This window comes from Neomonachus schauinslandi, chromosome 2 (assembly GCF_002201575.2).
Source record: "Neomonachus schauinslandi chromosome 2, ASM220157v2, whole genome shotgun sequence".
Lineage (NCBI taxonomy): Eukaryota > Metazoa > Chordata > Mammalia > Carnivora > Phocidae > Neomonachus > Neomonachus schauinslandi.
In genome coordinates this window covers 86,174,548-86,198,070 of record NC_058404.1, presented here as the reverse complement: position 1 = coordinate 86,198,070, position 23,523 = coordinate 86,174,548, and the positions used below count along the sequence as shown (strand labels likewise).

The 23,523-nt window shown below is 41.6% G+C and overlaps 2 protein-coding genes across 2 annotated transcripts; both read right to left on the bottom strand.

The window, feature by feature from the left end:
• Positions 1-778: 778 nt before the first annotated feature.
• On the bottom strand, positions 779-10,824 carry LOC110571255 (mitochondria localized glutamic acid rich protein). The gene is made up of 4 exons (XM_021679355.2): positions 10,743-10,824; positions 6,973-7,076; positions 3,080-3,173; positions 779-1,146 (listed from the first exon to the last, which is right to left on the bottom strand). The coding sequence occupies exons 1-4, from the start codon at positions 10,822-10,824 to the stop codon at positions 779-781; spliced, it is 648 nt and encodes a 215-aa protein (XP_021535030.2).
• A 7,945-nt stretch (positions 10,825-18,769) lies between these two features.
• NDUFC1 (NADH:ubiquinone oxidoreductase subunit C1) lies at positions 18,770-23,134 on the bottom strand. The gene is made up of 4 exons (XM_021679340.1): positions 22,988-23,134; positions 22,349-22,452; positions 20,151-20,230; positions 18,770-18,929 (listed from the first exon to the last, which is right to left on the bottom strand). Exons 1-3 carry the CDS (start codon positions 23,052-23,054, stop codon positions 20,171-20,173), a joined length of 231 nt encoding a protein of 76 aa, XP_021535015.1. The 5' UTR covers positions 23,055-23,134; the 3' UTR covers positions 18,770-18,929; positions 20,151-20,170.
• Positions 23,135-23,523: the final 389 nt, after the last annotated feature.

Below are 23,523 nucleotides of genomic sequence, written 5' to 3'. Positions count from 1 at the left end.
GCTGAATACATGAATGAATGAATGAATGAATGATTCCTGGCACTAAGTATAAATTCTCACTAAACATTGTTTGAACTGAAATAAACTGAAATTAAAGATGTTGGCCCAGTCCCCCATGCAATATAGACAGGAGAACAGAGATGTAATGTACATTGCTATACGCAGAGTTGTCCATAGATTATATATTTTCTTTGATTGTTCACGCGATGCTGTATGTTAATCTACAATTGATATTATAACATATATTATACATGATCTTTAATATTATAGATTATTTATACATATACATATTAGTGAATAAAAACAAGCACTAAAGATTTTCCAATTCTATTTTAATGAGTTCAAATCAAAACTCAAGAATCTAGATTAACATAAAGATACAGGTAAAGCAAAATTAAAGTGAATGCAGATTGTATAGATAGCTCAATTCCTATGATATAAAACTTAAATGCAAAGATGGAACTCGGTAAGTTCTTTACTGCAATGTCATATTCTGATCTCAGAGAGCAGGAAACTATTCAGACATGTAAAATCTCAAGTCTCTCAATCCCCAAATCTATCAGTAGATACCAAAACTCTTCAAGGCACATTCAAGTTTTCTAGCAAAGAAGCCTATTCTAAAACTACGATGACTGAAACTACAAAAGCACCTATCGGACACTCGATGGCATTTTTTTTGCTCAAGTGTCCATCAGCGCGAAATTAGCCTTGAGCCAAGGCAGCATCGGAAACCACACTGGCTTCCTCCTGTAAATCATCCCCAGCAGAGGATTCTGATTCAACGGGAGGATTCTTCTTCTCGTTCAGCACTTTCACCAGAGCTTTCCTGCTCCGTTGTCCCTTTATCATCATTTCTGGCAACCGTTTCATGCGAAGCTGCATTCTGAGCCTCTGAGGCCATTTCAGCGCTGCTTTGTGCGGTGGCTCCCAGGGCTGCGGCGGTCACCTCTGGCCCAGCTTCAGCACTGACCGCGCCGGTCTCTGCCGCAGCGGCCTCCGCATCCCCAGGAGAGGCTGAAGCCTCCTCTATGGTTGCAACTGGAGCGTCTGAACTGTCTTCCGCATCTACCTCCGGAACTTCCGCGAAAGATGCTTCACACACTTCTGAACTTGCTTTCTCAGCTCCCGCCACCTTCTCTATTTCACCTTTAAGATTTAAGATTTAATTAAGATTCACCATTAAGCAAAGGGTTAATTTAAAGAGCATGGGAATACAGTGGAAGTCTGCACAGTCATTTGTAAAAATGAGACAAAGCTATATGGACTGATATGAAATGGTCTTCGAGGTAGCCTGTCAAGTGAAAAAAGGCAAGGAAAAGAGCAATGTATACCCTATGGTACTATTTGTGCTAGGACCAAAGGAGGTAGGACATACCTAGATAGTTTTTATTTGTAAAGACTCTCTAGGAGGATACAAAGAAGCTGGTATTACTGATTGCCTCTGGGGAGGGAAAATGGGGATCTGCTTTTTCATAAACCCTTTTGAACCTGTTAAACTTAAAAAAAAAATTACAGGGGCGCCTGGGTGGCTCAGTCGTTAAGCGTCTGCCTTCGGCTCAGGTCATGATCCCAGGGATCGAGCCCCGAATCGGGCTCCCTCCTCGGTGGGAAGCCTGCTTCTCCATCTCCCACTCCCCCTGCTTGTGTTCCCTCTCTTGCTGTCTCTGTCAAAATAAATAAATAAAATCTTAAAAAAAATTACAGGGCGCCTGGGTGGCTCAGTCGTTAAGCGTCTGCCTTCGGCTCAGGTCATGGTCCCAGGGTCCTGGGATCGAGTCCCACATCGGGCTCCCTGCTCCACGGGAAGCCTGCTTCTCCCTCTCCCACTCCCCCTGCTTCTGTTCCTGCTCTCGCTATCTCTCTCTCTGTCAAATAAATAAATAAAATCTTAAAAAAAAATTACAAATATTATTGATTTAAATACAAAGAACATGAAAATAAACAGCCAACCTTTCATGTGAAATAGCCTGGAAGAGCAGCCGACTTACTAGTTGATGACTGAGCAATCAGTAATATTCTCTCAACCTCAGTTTTATCATCTGTAAAATGGGGATATCGATAATATCTGCCTCAAAGAGCTATTGTGAGGATTGATTAAAATCATGTGTATGATAAGGGATTTAAAAACAAAAGTGTGGGGCACCTGGGTGACTCCGTAGGTTAAGCACCTGACTCTTGATTTCGGCTCAGGTCATGATCTCAGGGTTGTGAGAAAGAGCCCCTCAGTGAGCTCCAGGCTTAGTGGGGAGTCCACTTGGGATTCTCTCTCTCCCTCTGCTGTCCCCTCTCTTTCTCTCTCTCCCTGTGTGTGTGTGTGTGTATACATAACGGAAATGCTGTATTTCATTATTATTGCAATCAGCCTTCTCATGATTATATTCAGTAATGTTTACTGAAGACATTCCATTTCTTACTGTTGTCATGACTAAAAGGTTAAAATTGGTTCATAAGTAGCTATTATCTGTCCCTAAATAGTGATCATAGTAATTGATAATAATGGCATTATAATTGAGATGGAAAAAAGTATTTAAAGCAAGCAGTTCAAGGCAAGAAATATGTATTAGGGTGAAAATGTAAAGTTTCTGTTCTAGTAGTTGGCATTTTATCAATCAGATCAACTGAGGGACTTAATAGACATGACTGATTGTACTAATGTCAAGTGTACTTTGGGCAAAGACACATGGGCGAGCTTAGCCAAAACTGAAACAAAAATTAGTTTTATGATTTAAAAAAATATAATGAGGGAAATGAGAGGTGAAGCTGCTGAGAGAGACAGATACTAAAATTATGCTTGCCTGAATGGAAGCCTGAGTAGGGGAAAAGTAATATTACCACACAAAGAATTCAAAGCCACTGGTCAGCAGTACAAATGTAAAACGTTTCATTTATCTAATGCACTCATCCAAAACATATAACAATATTCTTTAGGTTTTGGTTGGGCTTTCCCTTTCTGAATGAACTCCTGCCCAGAGCCATTCTGTCAAGTTAGTAAAGAAGCCAAAAGCAAATAGTGTTCATTGCTAGACTAAGATCATGGAAATCAATGCCTTAAGAGAAAAAAATAATAAATTCACTTTACCTTGAAGTGGATGTAACTCTGCTTTGGTTTTTTCTTTCAAATTTGTTATATGTTCCGTGTGTTTGGCTTGCTCTGATGTGACCGTCTTGTAAGTCTGAAAGTAAATGTGTGCTTAAGTTTATTTCTTGAGCTCTAAAATTCATCATGCCAAGTTCAAAGGTATATAAAATTCAAAGAAGAGAAACCCCACCTACTCTTTTGCTTCCCCTTTGGAAACTTTTGCTATTAAGTAGAACACTTTAAAAAGAAAAGAAACAAATGCTCTAACAGGAGTCAAAGATAACAGAAAACACACAGTAGATACAAAGATGAAGACAAAGAAGAAAAACAAATTATGCTAGAATCAAAATATTCTGACAGGCATTTGCAGATATCCTCTGGCATTTATCCCAGGGAGATGGGAACTTATGTGCACACAAAATCCTGTACACAAATGTTCACAGTTGCTTTATTTGTAATAGCCAAAAGCTGGAATCAGCCTGGGGGTCTTACAACAGGTGAATGGTTAAGCAAACTGGTACATCCATAACATAGAATGCTACTCAGGATTAAAAAGGAACAAACTGTCAATACAGTATAACAATTTGGATGAATCTCCAGGTAATTATGCTGGGTGAAAAAAGCCAGTCTCAAAATATTATATACCTTATAATTCCATTTATGTAACATTCGTGAAATGGAAAGTTATAGAACTAGAGAACAGATTCCTGGTTGCCAGGGCTGGGAAGAAGTGAGGAGACTGGCAAAAGAGACTGAGCGCAATTACAAAGGGCTACACAAGGGATCCTGTATCTTGACAGTGGTGGTGAATACACGAATCTACACGTGACAGAACTGCCCAGAACTAAATACACACACACACAAAAGTGCAAGTAAATGTGGTGAAATCTGAATAAGAACAATGGATTTTATCAATGTCCATTTCCTGGTTGTGATATTGGATTATCCCTATAAAAGATGTTAATCACTGGGGGAAATGAGGTGAAGACTATATGAGATCTCTCTGTATTAGCTCTTATAACTGCATGTGAAACGCATTCATCTCATAATAAAAATTTTGGAAAAAAATCTTCCAAAATGGCATATTTGTAGACCCTAATGAAGATTCCTTAAGTAAGCTAGAGTTATTCCTTAAAAGCAGCACTGTGACCTGACCATCGGTTATTTCAGAAACAGAATAGGCTAAATGGCCAGCCCAGCAGTGACATCCCAAGGAACATTACTTTTTTTTGTTGCTCAAGGGGCTAAAACACAAGATGGGAAGAAAGACTAGTTTAGGTAGGACTGAAGAGATGATGGTATTAGAATAATTCATACTCAGGTGTGGCCGGAGAAGCTAGCTTTTCCAAATCTAATGCGGACAAACACAGAGTAGAAAAAAGGCCTGTCAGAAGAGGCCTTTGGAAAGCCTCGAGTCTAGACTTTGGAAGTTATTTCTGAATGATATTACTTATTACATGTAAGCGTTTAAAATAGCCCACAAATACCCCAGACCCTCAAAAAATTGACGTGACCTGGGCCTCTCTCAGATTCTATGAGGCCCTCGTAGTAGATTTTACTTGGAAATGAAAAACTGGCTAGTGAGCATCTGTGAATTCAATTCAGATAAATCTAGCAGAGAACTTATTTTAAAGTATAGGACAAGGGGAGGGGGGACTAGAATACAGGTTTTCAAGTGCCTCACATTCTGTATTTCCTCCTGACAAGAGCCTAAGATTCTTGGGAATTAAAGCTTCCAACATTCAAGAGTAAAACCACAAATTCTCAGAGGTGGAAAGGGACTTGGAGCTCATCGCCTTGTCCAACTTCCACTCCCACTGTGAGAGAAAAAGGCCAGAAAGGGCTCGAATGAGAAGCCAGTTTATAACGTCCAGTTTACGATTGCTTTTGCGAAGAAAGATTTAGTGGGCTGGAGAGGTTCATGTCTGGCACTAATAAACATAATTATGGGTATAGTGAGTTCCAGATGAAATTCCATCTTCCAGCTCCCCACATAATCACATGGCCCAGCCCAATCTCTGTTTCTCCAATGGCCTATATCCAACAATAGTAGCCCTGGGCAGTGAATTAACATTAAGCAGTAGAAAGACGGTAGAAGGAAAGGAATCTGGGTATGAGTAAAAGCTGATAGATCAGTGGAGGACAATAATATAAGTGACATATTTGAAGTTTCCTGGTTTCTTGAGGCTCTCAAAATTCTGTAGATTAGAATAAGTTATTTTGGTTTGGCCATCTACATACAAACGGCTCCTAGTTATGCCTAAAAGTCCCTTTATGCATATTTCTTAGGGTCAAACCAAAATGTAGTGACTCTTGTGTACTCTTAGGGTTTCCAAAGAATTTATTTTACTTTTATTCACACTGAAGATTAAATTTTGATTTAGAAAGTTTAGGACAAAATGGGGAATGATTCGGGGTGCCTGGGTGGCTCAGTTGGTTGGGCGACTGCCTTCGGCTCAGGTCATGATCCCGGAGTCCTAGGATCGAGTTCTGCATCGGGCTCCCGGCTCAGCGGGGAGCCTGCTTCTCCCTCTGACCCTCTCCTCTCTCATGCTGTTTCTCTCTCGCTCACTCTCTAATAAATAAATAAATAAAATCTTTAAAAAAAATGGGGAATGATTCAATAGACTTGTTATTACTTATTTAATGCAAAAATATCTCATCATTTTAGCCCCCAAATCATACTATCAAAAGCTTCATTTTATAGTGATTACCTGGAAGGAGTGGGTAAAACATTCTTTTAATTTTGCATATGTCTATTTTGAATTTTTAAAAATATATGAATATTACCTTTTTAAAATAATGAAGGTATATAAAGATATATAAAACTAATAAAAACTATGGAGACAGTAGAAAGATTCAGGGAGGAAGGAATGACTAGGTGGAACACAGGGAATTTTTAGGGCACTGAAACTATACTGTTTGATACTATAATGGATATATCATCATGTATTTGTCCAAACCTATAGAATGTACAATACCGAGAGTGAGCCCTAATGTACACTACAGACTTTAGTTAGTTATAATGTATTGATATTGACTCACCAGTTGTAACAAATGTGCCACACTAATGTGAGACTGTTGATGGAGGGAGTGTTGAGAGGAGGTATGAGAACTCTGTACTTTCTGCAGATTTTTCTGTAAACCTAAAATGCTCTAAAAACATAGTCTATTGGGCACATGGTTGCTCAGTCGGTTAAGTGTCTGCCTTCGGCTCAGGTCATGATCCCAGGGTCCTGGGATCGAGCCCCACAGCTGGCTCCCTGCTCCACGGGAAGCCTGCTTCTCCCTCTCCCACTCCCCCTGCTTGTGTTCCCTCTCTGGCTGTGTCTCTCTCTGTCAAATAAATAAACTGAATCTTTTTAAAAAAAAAAAGTCTATTAATTTAAGTTAATCTTTCAAAACAGTTCTTGTTAAATGTTAATAATAGTACCTACTTACAGAATTACTGTAATTATTAAATGAGCCATGAGTCTGTCATATGAGAAACACTCGAATGTCAACTATTATTAGTATTTATAGTAACATCATTTTAAAAAAAGATTTTATTTATTTATTTGAGAGAGAGCACAAGAAGGGGGAGGGTCAGAGGGAGAAGCAGACTCCCCGCTGAACAGGGAACTCCAGGGACTGCAGGAACATGACCTGAGCCCAAGGCAGTCACTTAACCAACTGAGCCACCCAGGCGCCCCTAATGACATCATTTTTACTAGAAGTCACCCGTACTTGGCAGTGTATGCTGTGTAAGAAATGTTGATTTCACACCTAAAAAAAATCTTCATAATCTTGTATATTTAATTAATCCCATGTCCTGACCTTGACAATGCTTTGAGTTTTACCATAGGTTGTAAAATACACGAATTCCTAAACATTATGGTTACTTAAACACTTACATAATATCCACCAGCACTGACTGTGACACCTACAACCAGATAATAGATCATATTTGATCCAGATGATCCAGGCAATTTATTAGACGACATCCAGCGAAGAGATGCTAGGAAAACAAGTTGAAACAGAGTTTCATGATATTAAGCAAAACTATTTAAAATAATTATATCTTAAAAAAATTTTCCCCTTCGGTGAACTTAGAATCTATTAACATCAAGTGATTTTAGCTTAAGGGAATACAGTATCACAAGGTAGGATAATGATTCCCATTTGACATTTTCCCAATCTCATTTGATAAGTACTTATGAAACCTGTCATCTTCGTGCTTAGCATCATGCTTTTCTTGGAAAGAGTGCGGGCGTGGGTAAGGAGAAATGACAAAAGCACTGAACAATTTTGACAGTCAAACGAGATGTAAAAGAAATCCATTCGCTGTATGTACTCCACACCACAGGATTCAGGGGAAAAGATGATTTTTCCAAAAATTGAATTAAATATATTTGTACTTAAAACTTACATGTTAAATAAAACATGTTGAAATCCAACACATTTCTATAAATCTGTAATACGAATGTCTATATAGGCAGAAATATTAATTTTTCTAACAAAAGCCTTTAAAGATGGGCAGATATAAGCTTGTTTAAGACAAAACGTTACAACATGGTCATGTCTGAAATGGAAGTACAATTCTGTACAAACTAAGAGAAATAGGTAAGCATACTGTATTATTACATCTAAATATATAAAACCATATGCCCTGGAATTGAAATTTTTATAATAGACTCACAGCTAGAAAGAGCTTAAAGTTCATATAGCTCAAATTCTTTACTTTAGAAGATAAAAAAGTAGAGACATTTGTTGAATGAATAAATAAATGTTGAGCACCTACTCTGTGTTTGGCCTTGTTAGAATCATTAAGGATAGAACTGTGAACAAGACATACAAGGTCGCTAGCCTCAAGTAGCTCACCGTGTAGAAGGAGTGAACAAAGGTACAGACAAATGATTGTAGACAAATAACTGCAATGCCGTGTGACAAATGCTGGAACAGAAGCAAGTAGAAGTTGCAACAACAGCAAGAAAATTCAGTGAAAAACCTCAGCTAGTTGCCTCAAGGGACCTGCCACAACTGGAGAGACATGACCTGGGTTTTGAAGGAAAGTAGAGGAGATTGTCAGATAAATAAGGGCAGAGAAAACTGAACCGGAGGCAGAAGGCACAGCATGTGCAGGAGAGCTGAAAAAGTGCCGAGTAATTGGATGTGGCCTGACACAGAGGATGGGCGCGAGGACTAAGAAGTTTTGATTTGCAGAGGGCAAATCTTCAGACATTTGCACTGATTACAAATCTTTGAAGTAGCAATACTGGAAAGATTTCCCGTATGTGTTTTTAGTTTGGATATAAATGACCATCTCTTGGAAAAAAATATTTTTTCCCCCACAAATGTTCCCAAAGAGGCTATGGTAAGAGGGTATAGCTTTGACTTGTAGTGGGGCTTTTGTTGGTTTGAAAATACATCTGTTACTGAACAGGGAATGTGTAGCTTCTGTAGTTGTCAACCAGACATAAATATCAAAAAGATTACTTTAAATAGGAAGGAATAAAGAAAATCATCAGAGATGTAAGTAAAGACTTAAACACAAATACAATTATGCAGTTATTTAAAAGAGCAATGAAATGGGAAATATTTAATAAAGATTAATTAGTTAAATTTGAGCATATCCATACAATATGAAACAGAAGTTTTGCAGGAGAATATTACTTCCGTGAGAAAATATTTACAATATACTAAATGCAAAGTTATAGAATAATCTATACAGGACTATCTCAGTTTGTGGAAGCAATATGCATAAGAATAAAATGCAAGAGGAAAAAAAGGTCTGGAACATTATATATACTAAAACGTAAATGGTGGTATTCCTTGAGTGGTAGGATTACAAGTGACTTCTATTTTGTCTTTCTGCGTTCCTTCCAATGATCTATTACAAACCCAATTATTTACTCATTAAAAAGTTACATTTTTAAAAGCAAAAGCCAGAGAACACAATTTGATGAGGCACAGCTAAAATTTTACCCTTCAATAAAACTGAAAGTTTTCTTTTTCATCAAAACAGTAAGTACCAATAAAAAAGGTCAATTAATGTCCATAACTGAAACCAAATTCCCAGTCAATAATAGTTTTTAAAATACATAAACAAATCAGTGCTACGAAAAAAGTAATTAGACGAAAATTAGAGAAAGATCAGTGTTGCTACAGCCAGTGTTGGCTAACTGCCGATTTAGAATTTTTAACCTACTCTCCCCTTAGCCCAAGTTGGGGAAGAAATTATCTGAAACGCGTCGCTACAAAAGGGGTGTGTGTTTGTGCCTGAAGACCGTGGGGCATGCGGGCGATAACGCAGAAGGCCACGGTCAGGGGGCTCATCTTTCTCCCCTCCCAACCCCCAATCACAACGGCCTCGCTATCTTCAGATGTTTAAAATCAATGGCTTCTATTTGTCAGTGAAAAAAAACTGCTCTGTCTTACTCAGTATAAAGATAAAGAAAAACGAAAAAAATACCTTATTCTGTTACTTGTGAGGCAACTACTTCCTACGAGCATTTTAAGAGAAAAACAAAGCCAGCTGGACAGACCTGCCTTCCCTGCCACCACCACCGTCACCACCACAGGCCTAATCAAAGTGGGGGAAAAAAAAAATCGGCCCATGGAATTTTCCGCAGGAGAGTTTCTCTCTCGGCTCGAATGCACGCTCTGGGCTAAACTACCTCACAAGCCTTACAAAGTAAGGCGAAGTGCAGGGGGAACTAAGAACTTTCCAAGAGGCTGTCTAAGAGCCGGGGGCTAAGCTGGACGGAAAAGACAGAGGAGACGGAGGAGGTCTAGGAAGGAGCGGCTGGGGCCGAACAGCGCGCGAGCGCAAAGCCGGCCGGGGGGCTGCTGGCCGCAGGGAGGAGAAACATGCATGCTCACACTTACTAAACCCCGACAATGTTCCAGGCGCTAGAGTAGGCGGCTTTCCTATTTCTCCAGTTTTAGTTAAGAAGCTTCCAGCTTGCACTGCAACTTCCCTTTAGGAAATTTCTGAATACTATCCCTCTTCCCCTGCATCCCCAAATCTAAAGGTGACAGATAACTGGGACGGCTGAGCCGAACAGCTTAGGATAGCTCCAGGTTTCTGCGCAGACCCAGGGAAAGTGCTTCGAAGGCTCACGGAGCTCCGGCTGCCGAGCCCTGGACAAGCCTTGAGTTTATTTACTCAGGGGTATTTACCGGACATTTACTGGGCCCGCACTCCCTCCCGCGCCCTGCCTGGCTCCATCGTGCCACCCGTTCCTCTGGCTTCCTCGCGAAGTTGGAGAGCGCACAGGTCCCTATACTAATAGAAGGAGTTTAAGCTACGCGGGCGTTAGCCAGGCACTTTTCTAAGCGCTTTTAACTGCCTATTAACTCATTTAAAACTCACACCATTATTGTCCCCATTTTAGAGATGAGGAAGCAGGTGAAATCACTTGCCCAAGATCAAGATTCGAACCCGGGAAGCCTAGGCCGGATTCCGAAGCCGCGCTGGAAAAGTTCCCTAAGTCTTCAAGAACTTCGGGGCGTCTTCCCCGCGACTTTCCTTCATTTCTCCCCCTATCCTCAATCCCAGGCTTCTGCAGCTCGGGCCGGGTTTGGCCCCCAGGGTGCCGGCGGGTACGGGGGCGCCGGCAAATCCGCGCGCAAGGCGCCTGTCCTCTTCAGGCTTGGACGCCCGGGCCGGCGCGGCACTCACCGTCCTTTCGGAGCGGCGCGGGGCCGAAGGGCGCCCTCAGAGGCAGCGCCAGCGTCTTGGAGACCGCCCTGCGGAGATACATCGCGCCCACCGCCCGCCGCCCGCCGCCCGCCGCCCGCCGCCCGCCGCGCAGCCCGCTCCGCAGCCTAGGGCGCGCTGCGGGGCGGGGGGAGCCGCCGCGAGCCCCGCCCCGGGGAGGAGCGCTGGCCCCCGCTCAGCCCCGCCCGTGTGTCCCCGGGAAGTGGGGAGGGGTTGGTCGCCCGCTTCTTCCTCCTCCAACCCAATCTCCAGACTTTGCTGCTTTCTCCGGAATCCGAGAAGCTAGCTGATGGCGCCTTCTCCGAAAAGGGATCGGGAACCGAGAAATCCCCATCACCTGCCTGCCTCGTACTGTTCCACTGTGTTGAACTCCACCGAATAGGCTGGAAATGTTTAGGGATTCGCATCGTGAAAAAGACGGACATGGTTTATCATGCCGATGCAATCTGAACCCATTTTAAGTCACACTCCCCGTTAGTTTTCCTAAGGTGGAAGGGGTAGGTGGAAGTTTCCTGGAGGTGGAATGAGGAGAGGAGCAGTGCACTGGCTGATGTTCAGAATCATAAGAAAATCCCCAGGAATAGTTGAATCTCTAGGCAATTCACTGTTACAAAAACTTTAAGTATAAACTCCTAAAATGCTGTATATTCCTGTATGGGTTGTGGAATTAGTATTTCCACATGAACTAAAAATTCTGAATTATTAGTTTCTTCCCCCAGATTTCAATTTCTTGCTTCATTGTGGCTACAAGAATTTGTCATAATTTGAATATGGAAACCAATAATTTATACTTATAGCATTTTCTAAATGATTAATTTTGGAAGGCACGTTTCCTCCTATTATTATCCCTCATATGTGTTTGGCACTTGATAGTTTATAAAGCACTTGCACATATATTATCTCCTTTAATTCTCATTTCAACCCTCTGAGGAAGACAGTAATTTTACCTTTAGCAAATGGCTTGGTGGTGGGGAGGAATGTCCAGGGACTGATGGTCATGAATTAAAAAATAAAGGACATGATCATAGTTCTTCTAGTTTCAAGTTCTCTTGGCATGTTACAGGCACATTCACACATTTGTTATGTGAATAAACACTGCTCAGAGATTCTACTTCTGTGCCCAATTCTAGTAATATTTAACATATGCTCACTTGAAGAATACAAAGTCAATGGTCAGAACTCGTTTTTTGAGGGGCACCTGGGTGGCTCAGTCCGTTAAACGTCTGCCTTTGGCTCAGGTCATGGTCTCAGAGTCCTGGAATCAAGCCCCACATGGAGCCCTCTGCTTAGAGCGGGGAGTCTGCTTTTCCCTCCCAAAGACAACTGGTTTTTTGTTTTTGGGGTTTTTTTAAAGATTTTATTTATTTATTTGACACAGAGAGAGAGCACAAGTAAGGGGAGCGGCAGAGGGAGAGGGAGAAGCAGGGCTCCCTGCTGAGCAGGGGGCCTGATGTGGGGCTCCATCCCAGGACCCTGGGATCATGACCTGGGCTGAAGGCAGACACTTAACCGACTGAACCACCTAGGCACCCCACAACTGGTTTTTTGGTATTCAGAGTAGCTAGCTATCCCTAGTGATTAAACACTTGAATGAGAGCAAGTAGGTAATCTGTAGTTAATGAGCAATCAAATTTACATTTCCAAGCAGGGCAAGAAGGGGCTAGGTCTCCACCAAGAGGTTGGTATTCCTGAAAGTAGCAAAATGCAGGTTAGTGCAGTTACTACCTTGACCAGCATCAAGTATACATCCTCTGGCAACTAGAGATTAGCTATCTCCCTGGGGTGTAAAATGTTTAATGAACTGCTAGCAGCTAGGACCAATGGACAAATCAAACCAAATCTACCTCCCACTATATCTCATTTGTTCACTGGTATACTTGGGGATGAAGTTTTACTTGGCTGCCAGGGAGAAGAAGTAGTCAAAGGCAGTAAATGCATTTAAATGAATTAATGCATGCATTATACTGTTATTCAATGTGTTAGAAGCGCCCCTAAAAAGGATTCAAGTAAATATTTGTAAATGATGGTGGCTCTTAGGACACTGTTCTAGGCTCCTTTTCAGAATCCAGTTCTATTCTTGTTCTGGATATAGTCTGAGGTCTTCCAGATCACCTCCAGGTTTCATAGTAGCCACCCAATCTCAATCAGTTAAACTGTTAAGTATCTGTCAAAAGGCTTACAAGATGCGAGGGACCATGCTAGATGCTGGAGATTAGTTATAATTTATTTCACAAATATTTATCGAGTATCTATTATGTTAGGCACTGTTCCAAGGCAATCTCCAATGAATAAGATGAAATTTCTGCTATCACACAGATGTTATAGCTGCAGGTAAATGAGACATGGAACCAACATCTTTTCTCAGAGGCAGCTACCAAGCCCACCATCAATGGGGCCAATGATGAAAAGAAATCTCTGATCAGGTATTAATAATAAATGTGATCTAAGGCCTTTGGTGAAAACCAAACTAGTTTTAACAATGCAAACTGATTGGTTTAAATGATGCAAGAATAACACACATGTATAGGCCTTTAAAAGCTTTTCCCAAAGTATTGTCTCATCTATTTTTGTACTTTATCCTCTTAACAATCCCAAGGGATATTGGATAATGCTAATTATCCCTATATCACATATGAGAAAAACTGAGGTAGTATAGTACTATAGTTAAGAATATGAGTTTGGTTGGGGGACGCCTGGGTGGCTCAGTCGTTAAGTGTCTCCCTCCTGCTCAGGTCATGATCCCAGTGTCCTGGGATCGAGCCCCGCATAGGGCTCCCTGCTCAGCAGGGAGACTGTTTCTCTCTCTGCCTGCCACTCCCCCTGCTTGTGCTCTCTCTGACAAATAAATAAAATCTTAAAAAAAAAAAAAAGAATATGAGTTTGGTTGGGATGCCTGGGTGACTCAGTTGGTTAAGAGTCTGTCTTCGGCTGGGGTCATGATCCCAGTTTTGGGATCGAGCCCCACATTGGGCTCCCTGGAGCCTGCTTCTCCCTCTGCCTGCCGCTTCTCCTGCTTGTGCTCTCTCTCTCTGTTAAATAAATAAAATCTTAAAAAAAAAAAAGTATGAGTTTGGGGGGTGCCTGGGTGGCTCAGTCGGTTAAGAGTCTGCCTTCGCCTCAGGTCATGATCCCGGGGTCCTGAGATCCAGCCCTGAAGTGGCTCCTTGCTCAGCAGGGAGCCTGCTTCTCCCTCTCCCTCTGCTGCTCTCCCTGCTTGTGCTCTCTCAAATAAATAAATTTTAAAAATCTTAAAAAAAAAAAAGTATGAGTTTGGGAGCTAGATACCTGGTCTATTTTACTGGTCTGAGTAAAATGTGGACCATTCCTTTATTTATAGAGTTGGGTGTGAGCTCTAAAGCACATTAGGTATGAAATGTGCTCCTCTAGTTGGAGGAGGCAGTGCTAGATTCTGACTTCCAGCCCAGCTGGAGCGCAAGGCTCCTTTTACCATATTCTGCTGCCTTTCAACGCACGTGTGCCAGGATCCACTGTTTTCCACTCTCTTATCAGATGGTATGATCTAGTGGGGAGCCTACCATGTCCTCTAGGTTGGATGTGGCCCTGCCAGCTGGGAGAGGTAAGAATCATGAGTTAAATAGTGCCATTCTCCAGGTCCTATTCATCTTAGTTAAAAGCTTGATGCCTCTCATTTCTTTTTTCTTTTTTTTTTTTTTTCACGTAAGCTCTGTGCCCAGCGTGGGGCTCGAACTCACAGTCCTGAAATCAAGAGCCTCATGCTCCACTGACTGAGCCAGCCAGGCGCCCCAAGCTCAAGGCCTCTTGGATCAGAGGGCATTTTCTACCCACTCTACTACTCCTGTAGAATGTGTAGCTTTCCATTTTGATGGCCAACTCTTCACATCTTGATGAAACATTTCCCATGAGGACATGAGAAGACATGTCCTTGAGTTGTCAAATTCACTCTGTCACAAGCTGTTTCTCCCAAATGCAAGAGAATTTTAGCATAGGTCTTTGCTATAGAAGACTGAGAAGCTCAGACAATAATTTCCCAGCTGTTGGTCACGTTGTTTATAATACTGCCCTTGAGCACGTCCTTGACATTTTTCTTGGTCTGGTTGGGAAAACAAGAATCAAGGGTCAGGGACAATTTGGCTTACCTAAGATGGACTCCCACCTAATTGTGATTGCTGACAAAGAAGATATTAGTCTTGAAAACATATTGTAAGGGTCCTCTATTGGCAATATTAATCATACTTACTCAAGGCTTAAGTGCTATAAATTAAAAGCAATTTTCAAAGACTGAGTGATTTCCTGGGCTCCACCAGAAGTTAAAAAAAGCTTTTCTTTTTTCTTTCTTAAGATTTTATTTGAGAGAGAGAGAGAGAGAGGACACAAATGGGGGGAGGAGCAGAGGGAGAGGGAGCAGCAGACCCCCCGCTGAGCAGGGAGCCCAAAGCAAGGCTGGATCCCAGGACCCTGAGATCATTACCTGAGCTGAAATTAAGAGTGGGACGCTTAACCGACGGAACCATCCAGGCGCCTCACAGCTTTGTTTTTCTTAACACTAAATCCTTAGGGTATAATCTGTACAAATTTGGATGGCTTAGGAGCACAGAAATAGATTCTCACAGTTTGGGGCACTCTAAGTCTGAAATCAAGGTGTCAGCTGGGCCACACCCGCTCTGAAACTAGTAGGGGAGAATCCTTCCTTGCCTTTTCCAGCTTCTGAGTTTGTTGGTAATCCTTGGCTTGCGGATGCATCACTCCAATCAATCTCTGCCTCTATCATTACATGGCGGTCATCTCTCTGTGTGTCTGTGTCTCTTCTCATAAATATACCAGTCATATTAGATTAAGGATCCACTCTAGGCCTGTATGAGCTCATCTTAACTAATTATATCTGCAACTACCGTATTTCCAAATAAGGTCACATTCTGAGATACTGAGGGTTAGGACTACAACATACTTTTGGGGGACACAATTCAACCTATTACTTCCTATACTTGCAACTGAGTTTATATAGTCTGTTTTTTCCATGGCAACTTAAAATAATTTAGGGGCACCTAGCTGGCTCCGTCGGAAGAGCATGCAACTCTTGATCTCAGGGTTGTGAGTTCAAGCCCCACATTGGAGGTAGAGCTTACTTAAAAATGAATGAATGAATGAATGAATAACTAAATGACTACCTCACAGCTACTAAATCTGAAAAAAGGTCTACCTATTTTTAAATTTTTTTAAAGATTTATTTAATTGACAGAGAGAGAGACAGCGAGAGATGGAACACAAGCAAGGGGAGTGGGAGAGGGAGAAACAGGCTTCCCACTTAGCAGGGAGCCTGATGCGAGGCTCAATCCCAGGACCCTGGGATCATGACCTGAGCTGAAGGCAGACACTTAACCACTGAGCCACCCAAGCGCCTCTGATTTTGATCTGATAAAAATCTTGACTGTATTTGACAAAGGATTTTGTCTGCATCTTCTTTTTTATGGAAACTCTCTTACATTATTACTAAAGAAACCATAATTTGACCACAATTCCTCTTGGGAATTTAGAATTAGAATAATTCTTGTTTGGTCCAACCACACTCTTCAACTAAGATGTAAATCTAGTAACTACTGACTGTGGCCTATTACAATATGAATTAGGTTAGAAAAGAAAATTGGGTAAAGAAAACAGCAGGGCTAAGAGCAAGAGTCTTGATAACGTTTGAGTTCCAAACCCCTTATTACTGGGCCCAGGTGCATTCCTGTTTTTGGTGTCTGTGGGTCACTCTGCATCCTCATAACCTTTTTTTTTTTTTTTTTTTTTTTAGCCTCACACAGTTTGAGTTAGGTTTCAGTATTTAACTTAGAAAGCATTTTCACCAGCGCCACTATATGCACAACTCTAGGTTACTCAAAGAATAATTTACATCTGTGCTATCCAATAAAGCAGCCACCAGCCTCATGTGGCTATTCAAATAAATGAAAATGAAATATTCAAAATGCAGTCACATTAATCACATTCCAAATGCTCAATATCCACAAGGGGCTAGTGGATAGCAGAAAAAACATTTCCATCAATACAGAAAAGTTCTTTTGGACAGCCAGGTCTTCAGGAATGGCTCCCCCTGGAGTCATACAGGCATAGTCAAGATGCAAGTCCACACAGGGTAGCTATGTTTGCAGGGCCTGACATACAGCTGATACTGTTTATAATTTATTTCCAACTGAGGTTGCCAGTTTCTGGAATTTCAAGCGTCTTAGAGTTTTCAATTCCCTTTTGGCAGATGTATTTTTAAATGTTTCTTTTAGTGCCTTGATTTGTGAGTTGATACCTGACTTCTTGTTTTACCGTGTGAGGACATTAGTTCCCTACTGCTGCTACAACAGTGTTTTAAAACAACACAAATTTATAACCTTACAAGGTTTTTTTTGTTTTTGTTTTAAGTGAGAAAGCCATCACAGTTCTCACTGGGCTAAAATTAAGGTGTCAGCAGGACTGTGTTCCTTTCGGGAAGCTCCAAGGGAGAATTTGACTTTTCCATTCCTTGGCTCTTGGCCCCTTTCCACCTTCAAAGCTAGCAACAGCCAGCTGAGTCTTTTTCACATCACATCACTGACACACTCTTCTGCCTCCCCCTTCCACTTATACGGACCCTTGTGATTTCACTGGGCCCAACCAAATAATCCAGGATAATCTCCCCCTTTAAGTGTCAAACTTAGTGATTAGCAAACTTAATTCCATCTGTAATCTTAATCCCCCTTGGCCATTTAATCTAACATATCACAGATTCCAAAGAGTAGGCAGTAGTCATCTCTGGAATCTATCACATCTACCACAGTGTTGTTGGGCAAATCACTCTTCACCTCCGGTTTTTGCATTTGTATAATTAATGAGATTGGTCTGTATAACCTCTAAGGTCCTTTCCAGCTCTATCAGCTAGAGCTCCAAACTAACAGAAGTTCATAGTATTATATCTGGCTTTTAACTGAATTTGCATTAAATAATCTGAAATAATGTTAATTCTGAATTTATGTTCAGAAGTGACTTCCAAAGATATTAGGCGATGAATCTCCCAGAATAAGTGTTGGCCACAGCCCCAAACACACACAAAACCAATTACAATGCAGTAAATCTTTCCACTTAATGTCAGAATGGAGACTTAAATAATGAATCTTCAAATGTGTGTACACTGTTTAAATCAAAAGTGAATGAAGTGGCACATAAATAAATTTTAACTGATACACAAGAAAGCCTCTCCCCGTCCCCCCCCCCCCCCCCGCCCACAAGAAAGGATTTTGATGAGGGATAAATGAAGTGTATTTTATTTTGTGTCTATTAACCCTCTCTCCTCTTCCCTCTTTTCTTAGGAGTTTGCTAAGTCATATTACAAAAAGGAACAACAAACTGGTGCCGTAAATGGTGAGTACAAAAGTCATCCAAATGGCAATCATTCAAATTCAAGGAAATGGAGTGAGAACAAACTCTAGTAATAAAAGGATTCACCTTTCCTTTCTGACTTACCAGACTGGCTTCTCTGGAAGAAAACAGTATTTAGGTTCTTTAGTTTTTTGTTTTTTTTAAAGATTTTATTTATTTATTTGACAGAGAGAGACACAGCGAGAGAGGGAACACAAGCAGGGAGAGTGGGAGAGGGAGAAGCAGGCTTCCCGCTGAGCAGGGAGCCCGATGTGGGACTCGATCCCAGGACCCTGGGATCATGACCTGAGCCGAAGGCAGACGCTTATCAACTGAGCCACCCAGGCGCCTCAGGTTCTTTAGTATTTTGAATAATAAAGTAGTTCTATCACCCTGACACACTCAAGAATATTTGGAATAGAAATAAAAAGTTGATACAAGGAAAAAAAAAGTTGACATAGGAGTAAATCCTTCAGCGGTGATTTTTAATCCATTTCCTTAACAAGTTTTCTTACCAATGTGTCCTTAATTACCATTGACCCTGTTATCAGATGGTACTTTCTACATCAAAATACTTCTAATAATACACTTTAGAACTGACATTCACTACATAGCCACAACATATATAATTTGAAGAATACAGAAATATTTTTATTTTTTCATTTAATGATGCAAAACACAAATGCTGATTTGACATACATTCACATATAACTTTTTCTCTCACGTTTACAACTCAACAGATTGGTGAATCCAAAGGAACTAGTATAATCACTATATGGAGGATACCTATAATGAAGAAAAAAAAAATAAAACTATAGCATTAACTAGCAGAAATAATATTAAAATTAGACCATTTTGAATAATTTCTGGGCATCTGGGAAAGTTAGAAAACAAATCCATAAAGAGTATCAACCCTTCGTTTTATTTAAGTTTTAGCAAAAAATATTTTATGTGACCTATAAGAGAGTAGCAAAAGCGTATCTTATTTCATGTTTATCTCTCGATTAGCTAACTAAGTGCCTGGGCAATTTGCTGAAAACATTATGATTAATAAAATAGGGTTCTGTTCTCATGGAATTTACACTCAGGTGTCGTATATAACAGATATTAAGAAATACATACACAAACCTGTCTTCAGTGTTATGAAGTCACTGTGTAGAGTACCATCAGATTTACAAAAATGATATGATTTTGGTTTCATTCTTTTTTGTTTTTTTTAAGATTTTATTTATTTGTCAGAGAGAAAAAGAGAGAGGGTGAGAGTGCGTGCGCATGCACACACACAAGCAGGGGCAATGACAGGCAGAGAAGCAGGCTCCCCACTGCGCAAGGAACCCGACGTGGGACTCGATCCCAGGACCCTGGGATCATGACCTGAGCCGAAGGCAGACGCTTAACTGACTGAGCCACCCAGGCATCCTGATTTTGGTTTCATTCTTAAACACAACTTTCTTTGAACACAGTCAAAGCATAATGATTACAAATGATGCTAAAAAATGATTATGCTGAGAGATGCTTCAGCTAAGGTATTAAAATTCATAAATTTGTCACAGGCAGGAATATCAGTGCTAAAAAGTACAAACTCAATAGGGGAGCCTGGCTGGCTTAGCTGGAGGAGCATGCAACTTGATCTCAGGGTTGTGAGTTCAAGCCTGACATTGGGTGTAGAGATTACTGAAAAAAAAAATAAACTTAAATAAAGTATAAACCCGGGCACCTGGGTGGCTCAGTTGGTTAAGCGACTGCCTTCGGCTCAGGTCATGATCCTGGAGTCCCTGGATCGAGTCCCGCATCGGGCTCCCTGCTCGGCGGGGAGCCTGCTTCTCCCTCTGACCCTCCCCCCTCTCATGTGCTCTCTCTCTCTCATTCTCTCTGTCTCAAATAAATAAATAAAATTAAAAAAAAAAAAAGTATAAACCCAATAAAAAAAACAACCAAAATACATTATTTAGAAAGAGGTCAAATTAACTTGCATAATTAATTAATCCTATAAAACTGCATACTTACCATATTAGTATTTCAATAGTTTATTCCAACCCATTTCTTCTTTTATACTCTAAAACATCTTCATTATGTTGTTTGATGAGCTAGAAGTGGGTAACAATTAAAATTAGAAATGTAACCTTCCTGGCAACTTAAAGAGGCTAACCAATGATACTTATATTTGGTATATAAGAGGAATAAAAATTGTACGTTGTAAAAGAATTACAACTATTCTAGGGGTGAGGGAGGGCATGGGGGCACTGGGGCCTGGATTTGCTTTTCTTTGTCTTTTTTCTTAAAGATTTTATTTATTTGTCAGAGAGAGAGAGAGAGAGAGCACAAGCAGGGGGAGCGGCAGGCAGAGGGAGAAGCAGCTCCCTGCTGAGCAAGGAGCCCGAAGTGGGACTCAATCCCAGGACCCTGGGATCATGACTTGAGCTGAAGGCAGACGCTTAACTGACTGGGCTACCCAGGTTTCCTTCTTTTCCTTTTTTTTAAAGAAAGGGGTTTTTTTTTGTTTTTGTTTTTTAAGATTTTATTTATTCATTTGTCAGAGAGAGAGAGCACACAAGCAGGGGGAGCGGCAGGCAGAGGGGGAAGCAGACTCCCCACTGAGCAGGGAGCCCGCTATGGGGCTCAAATCCAGGACCCTGAGATCATGAGCTGCGCCCAAGGCAGACGTTTAACGAATGAGCCACCCAGGCGCCCCCTTACGATTTTAAATTCAACTTCTGCCAAATAAATTATTTCATTCAGTGGGTAATTATTATTATATGTGCTGCTGAAGCGAGCACTCATTCAGTGGGTAATTAATGTAATAGAATAACTTACCATAGAGGAGCTAAACCAATACAACCAACCAGAACTGAGTATTAAATGAGGTCCAGGCTGGTTGCTGGGTGTGGCATACTTCTAACCTTAGAAGTTTGAATACTATGAGTGACCAATCCCATCCCCCAACTATATGTGTATTAATTAGATGTCACGGGAGATAGACACTTTCTTAGAACCACTGTCTGACAGAATATGCAACCAAAACAATGGTTGATATGGGGTGACATTTGCTGCAATCAAAGATCCAATTTCAGTAAGAGTTCTCAGCAGCAATCAAGTTTTAGGGAAAACTTTAAATTAAAACTTCATTATGACAAATATTATTTTAAAAAGAATTAGTTACTGTTGTTATGTTGTAAATGACTTTCAACATCTCTTACTCCTTATCAACAAGACTTTTTTTAAGATTTTATTTTATTTATTTGACAAAGAGCACAAGCAGGGGGAGTGGCAGGCAGAGGGAGAGGGAGAAGCAGGCTCCCCGCTGCGCAGGGAGCCCAATGCAGGGCTAGATCCCAGGACTTTGGGATCGTGACCCGAGCCAAGGCAGACGTTTAACGACTAAGCCACCCAGGCGCCCCCATCAACAAGCCATTTTAATGAGAAAATCCAAAATAAGAGATCTAAGAATTGGAGGTGGGAGGCAGTGGAGAAAGCCCCTAACCTATTAGAGACAAAAAAAATTTTTTTAAATACTAATATAGCACACAGACTTTTAGTCAACTTCAAGAAAATTTATCTACAGAGAGGCAGTATTTCATAATGGTCTATAGTGTAATTCTGAAGTCAGGGAGAAGTGGGTTTAGCAAACTAATTTCCCCAAGCGTTTTCTTTATAAAAAGTCAACAATAATATTACCTACTATACAGTGTTGTTGAAAAGATTAAATGAGTTTTTACATGTAAAGCATTTGGCATACTGTAAAGACAAAAAAAAAAAAGGCTGCCACACACTAAGTACAATTTCCAACAACGTATTTATGCAAACGTTGATTAAAATCTTATGTTTTGGAAGTCTAGTGGGACTTAATTTGTATAGTTTGTCCATTGATGATTTGTACCTATGGCATCTGAAAAAAAAAGTGTCTTCATAAAACCCAACCAGCTCCCATCCTCATTAGCAAGTAAAGAACAATTAATAGTAAAATTGCCATTCATCATAAAACCATGCTCATTAACAATGAATGAGGTAAGTTTCAGCCTCATCATATTTTCTCGATGCTGCGGAAAACTTTAATATTTCTTTTTAGTCTCTGCGATTTCCGTTATACTTTCCAATTACATAAATATCCAACTGGATGGGAGATAAGCTCAGCAACAATCTCACACTGACATTTCTCCTCCCCACTGTGTTGGGGTCACACGACATCAAGGGAGTAAAAAACTCACATAGATCCACAAGAAGGCGGAGGTGCCCAAGGTCAGTCCAACTTTCAGCCAGTCAGGTCTGTCATGTGGCGGCTCCCGAATGTAGAACTTTGATCGCGCTGAAGCTGAAAGGGGACAGTGTAAATCGATAACGTATCGCCTTGTACTGAAAAACCTAACATTTACGTGTGTATTATTGCATTTAATTCTCTCTTCAACCCCTCTCTCCCCCGCTTAAACAGCCTCGGAAACAGAGGTTCAGAAAGGTCAAGTTAACTCGCACTGAGCCACCGGCACAGCCAGACCGAGTGGCCCCTGTCCTCCAAGACGCCCTCAAAGCCTCGTAAACCGGCTTTTGCGGAGCCTCAGATGACCCTCGAGTTGGCGGGAAGCGGCACCAAGAGGGTCTGCAGGACCCAACCTGCGGCGGGTTGCGGGGGGGGAACCCAGAGTCCATTCGTAGAGACCAAGAGTTGTCGGCACTAAGAAGAGGGTCGGCGGCGGGTGATGGGGAGCCTAGAGTCAGGGCTGGGATCTGGGACGCAGGCCGGCGAAGGTCACTGCAGGACGAGCCCGGGCCCCCTGCCCCCGCGGGCTGGGCTCACCCTGGGAGTGGCAGACAGTAAGGTCGGGTGGGCCTGAGCGGAGAGGGACACTCACAGCCGCTTGGGAGCCTGGCAGGAGCCAACAGCTTGGAGAACAGGCGGAACAACGCGGGCAGCGCCATCTTGCCAGGCAGGGCTCCGCCTTTCCGCAACCCCGTGTCCCCTGGAGTCGGCGCTCATCCGAGCGCCCCCTGGCGGAACGAAGTGCGGGATTCGCTAGCTACGCAGCCGCGCTAAGTAGAGGTGTTAACTCGAGAATCGTGGTTATTGCTTGGTACTCTAGCTCTCCTGGTCTCATCATCCGTTTGTAAAATGGGGTTTGGGAGGAAATGATTAAAAGGCGTAAGGGGTAGTTTATCCATTTCGCTGTCCCATGAGAATTTCAGGCCCCTGCCCCAGGGATACTCAAGAGATTTACTAAAATCTTTTTTTTTTTTTTAAGATTTTATTTATTTGACAGAGAGAGAAACAGCATGAGAGGGGAGAGGGTCAGAGGGAGAAGCAGGCTTCCCGCGGAGCAGGGAGCCCAATGCGGGGCTGGATCCCAGGACCCTGGGATCATGACCTGAGCCGCAGGCAGACGCTTAACGA

Bases quoted from the DNA above. Each gene is read 5' to 3' on its own strand.
- LOC110571255 (XM_021679355.2), bottom strand. From the start codon at position 10,824: ATGTATCTCCGCAGGGCGGTCTCCAAGACGCTGGCGCTGCCTCTGAGG. The intron at 7,077-10,742 runs GTGAGTGCCGCG...TTGTTTTCCTAG, and splicing joins CGCGCCGCTCCGAAAGGACG to CATCTCTTCGCTGGATGTCG. The intron at 3,174-6,972 runs GTAAGTGTTTAA...ATTTACTTTCAG, and splicing joins TCAGTGCTGGTGGATATTAT to ACTTACAAGACGGTCACATC.
- NDUFC1 (XM_021679340.1), bottom strand. From the start codon at position 23,054: ATGGCGCTGCCCGCGTTGTTCCGCCTGTTCTCCAAGCTGTTGGCTCCT. The intron at 22,453-22,987 runs GTGAGTGTCCCT...GTCCCCTTTCAG, and splicing joins TGCCAGGCTCCCAAGCGGCT to CTTCAGCGCGATCAAAGTTC. The intron at 20,231-22,348 runs GTGAGTTTTTTA...ACCCACTTCTAG, and splicing joins CCGCCTTCTTGTGGATCTAT to CTCATCAAACAACATAATGA.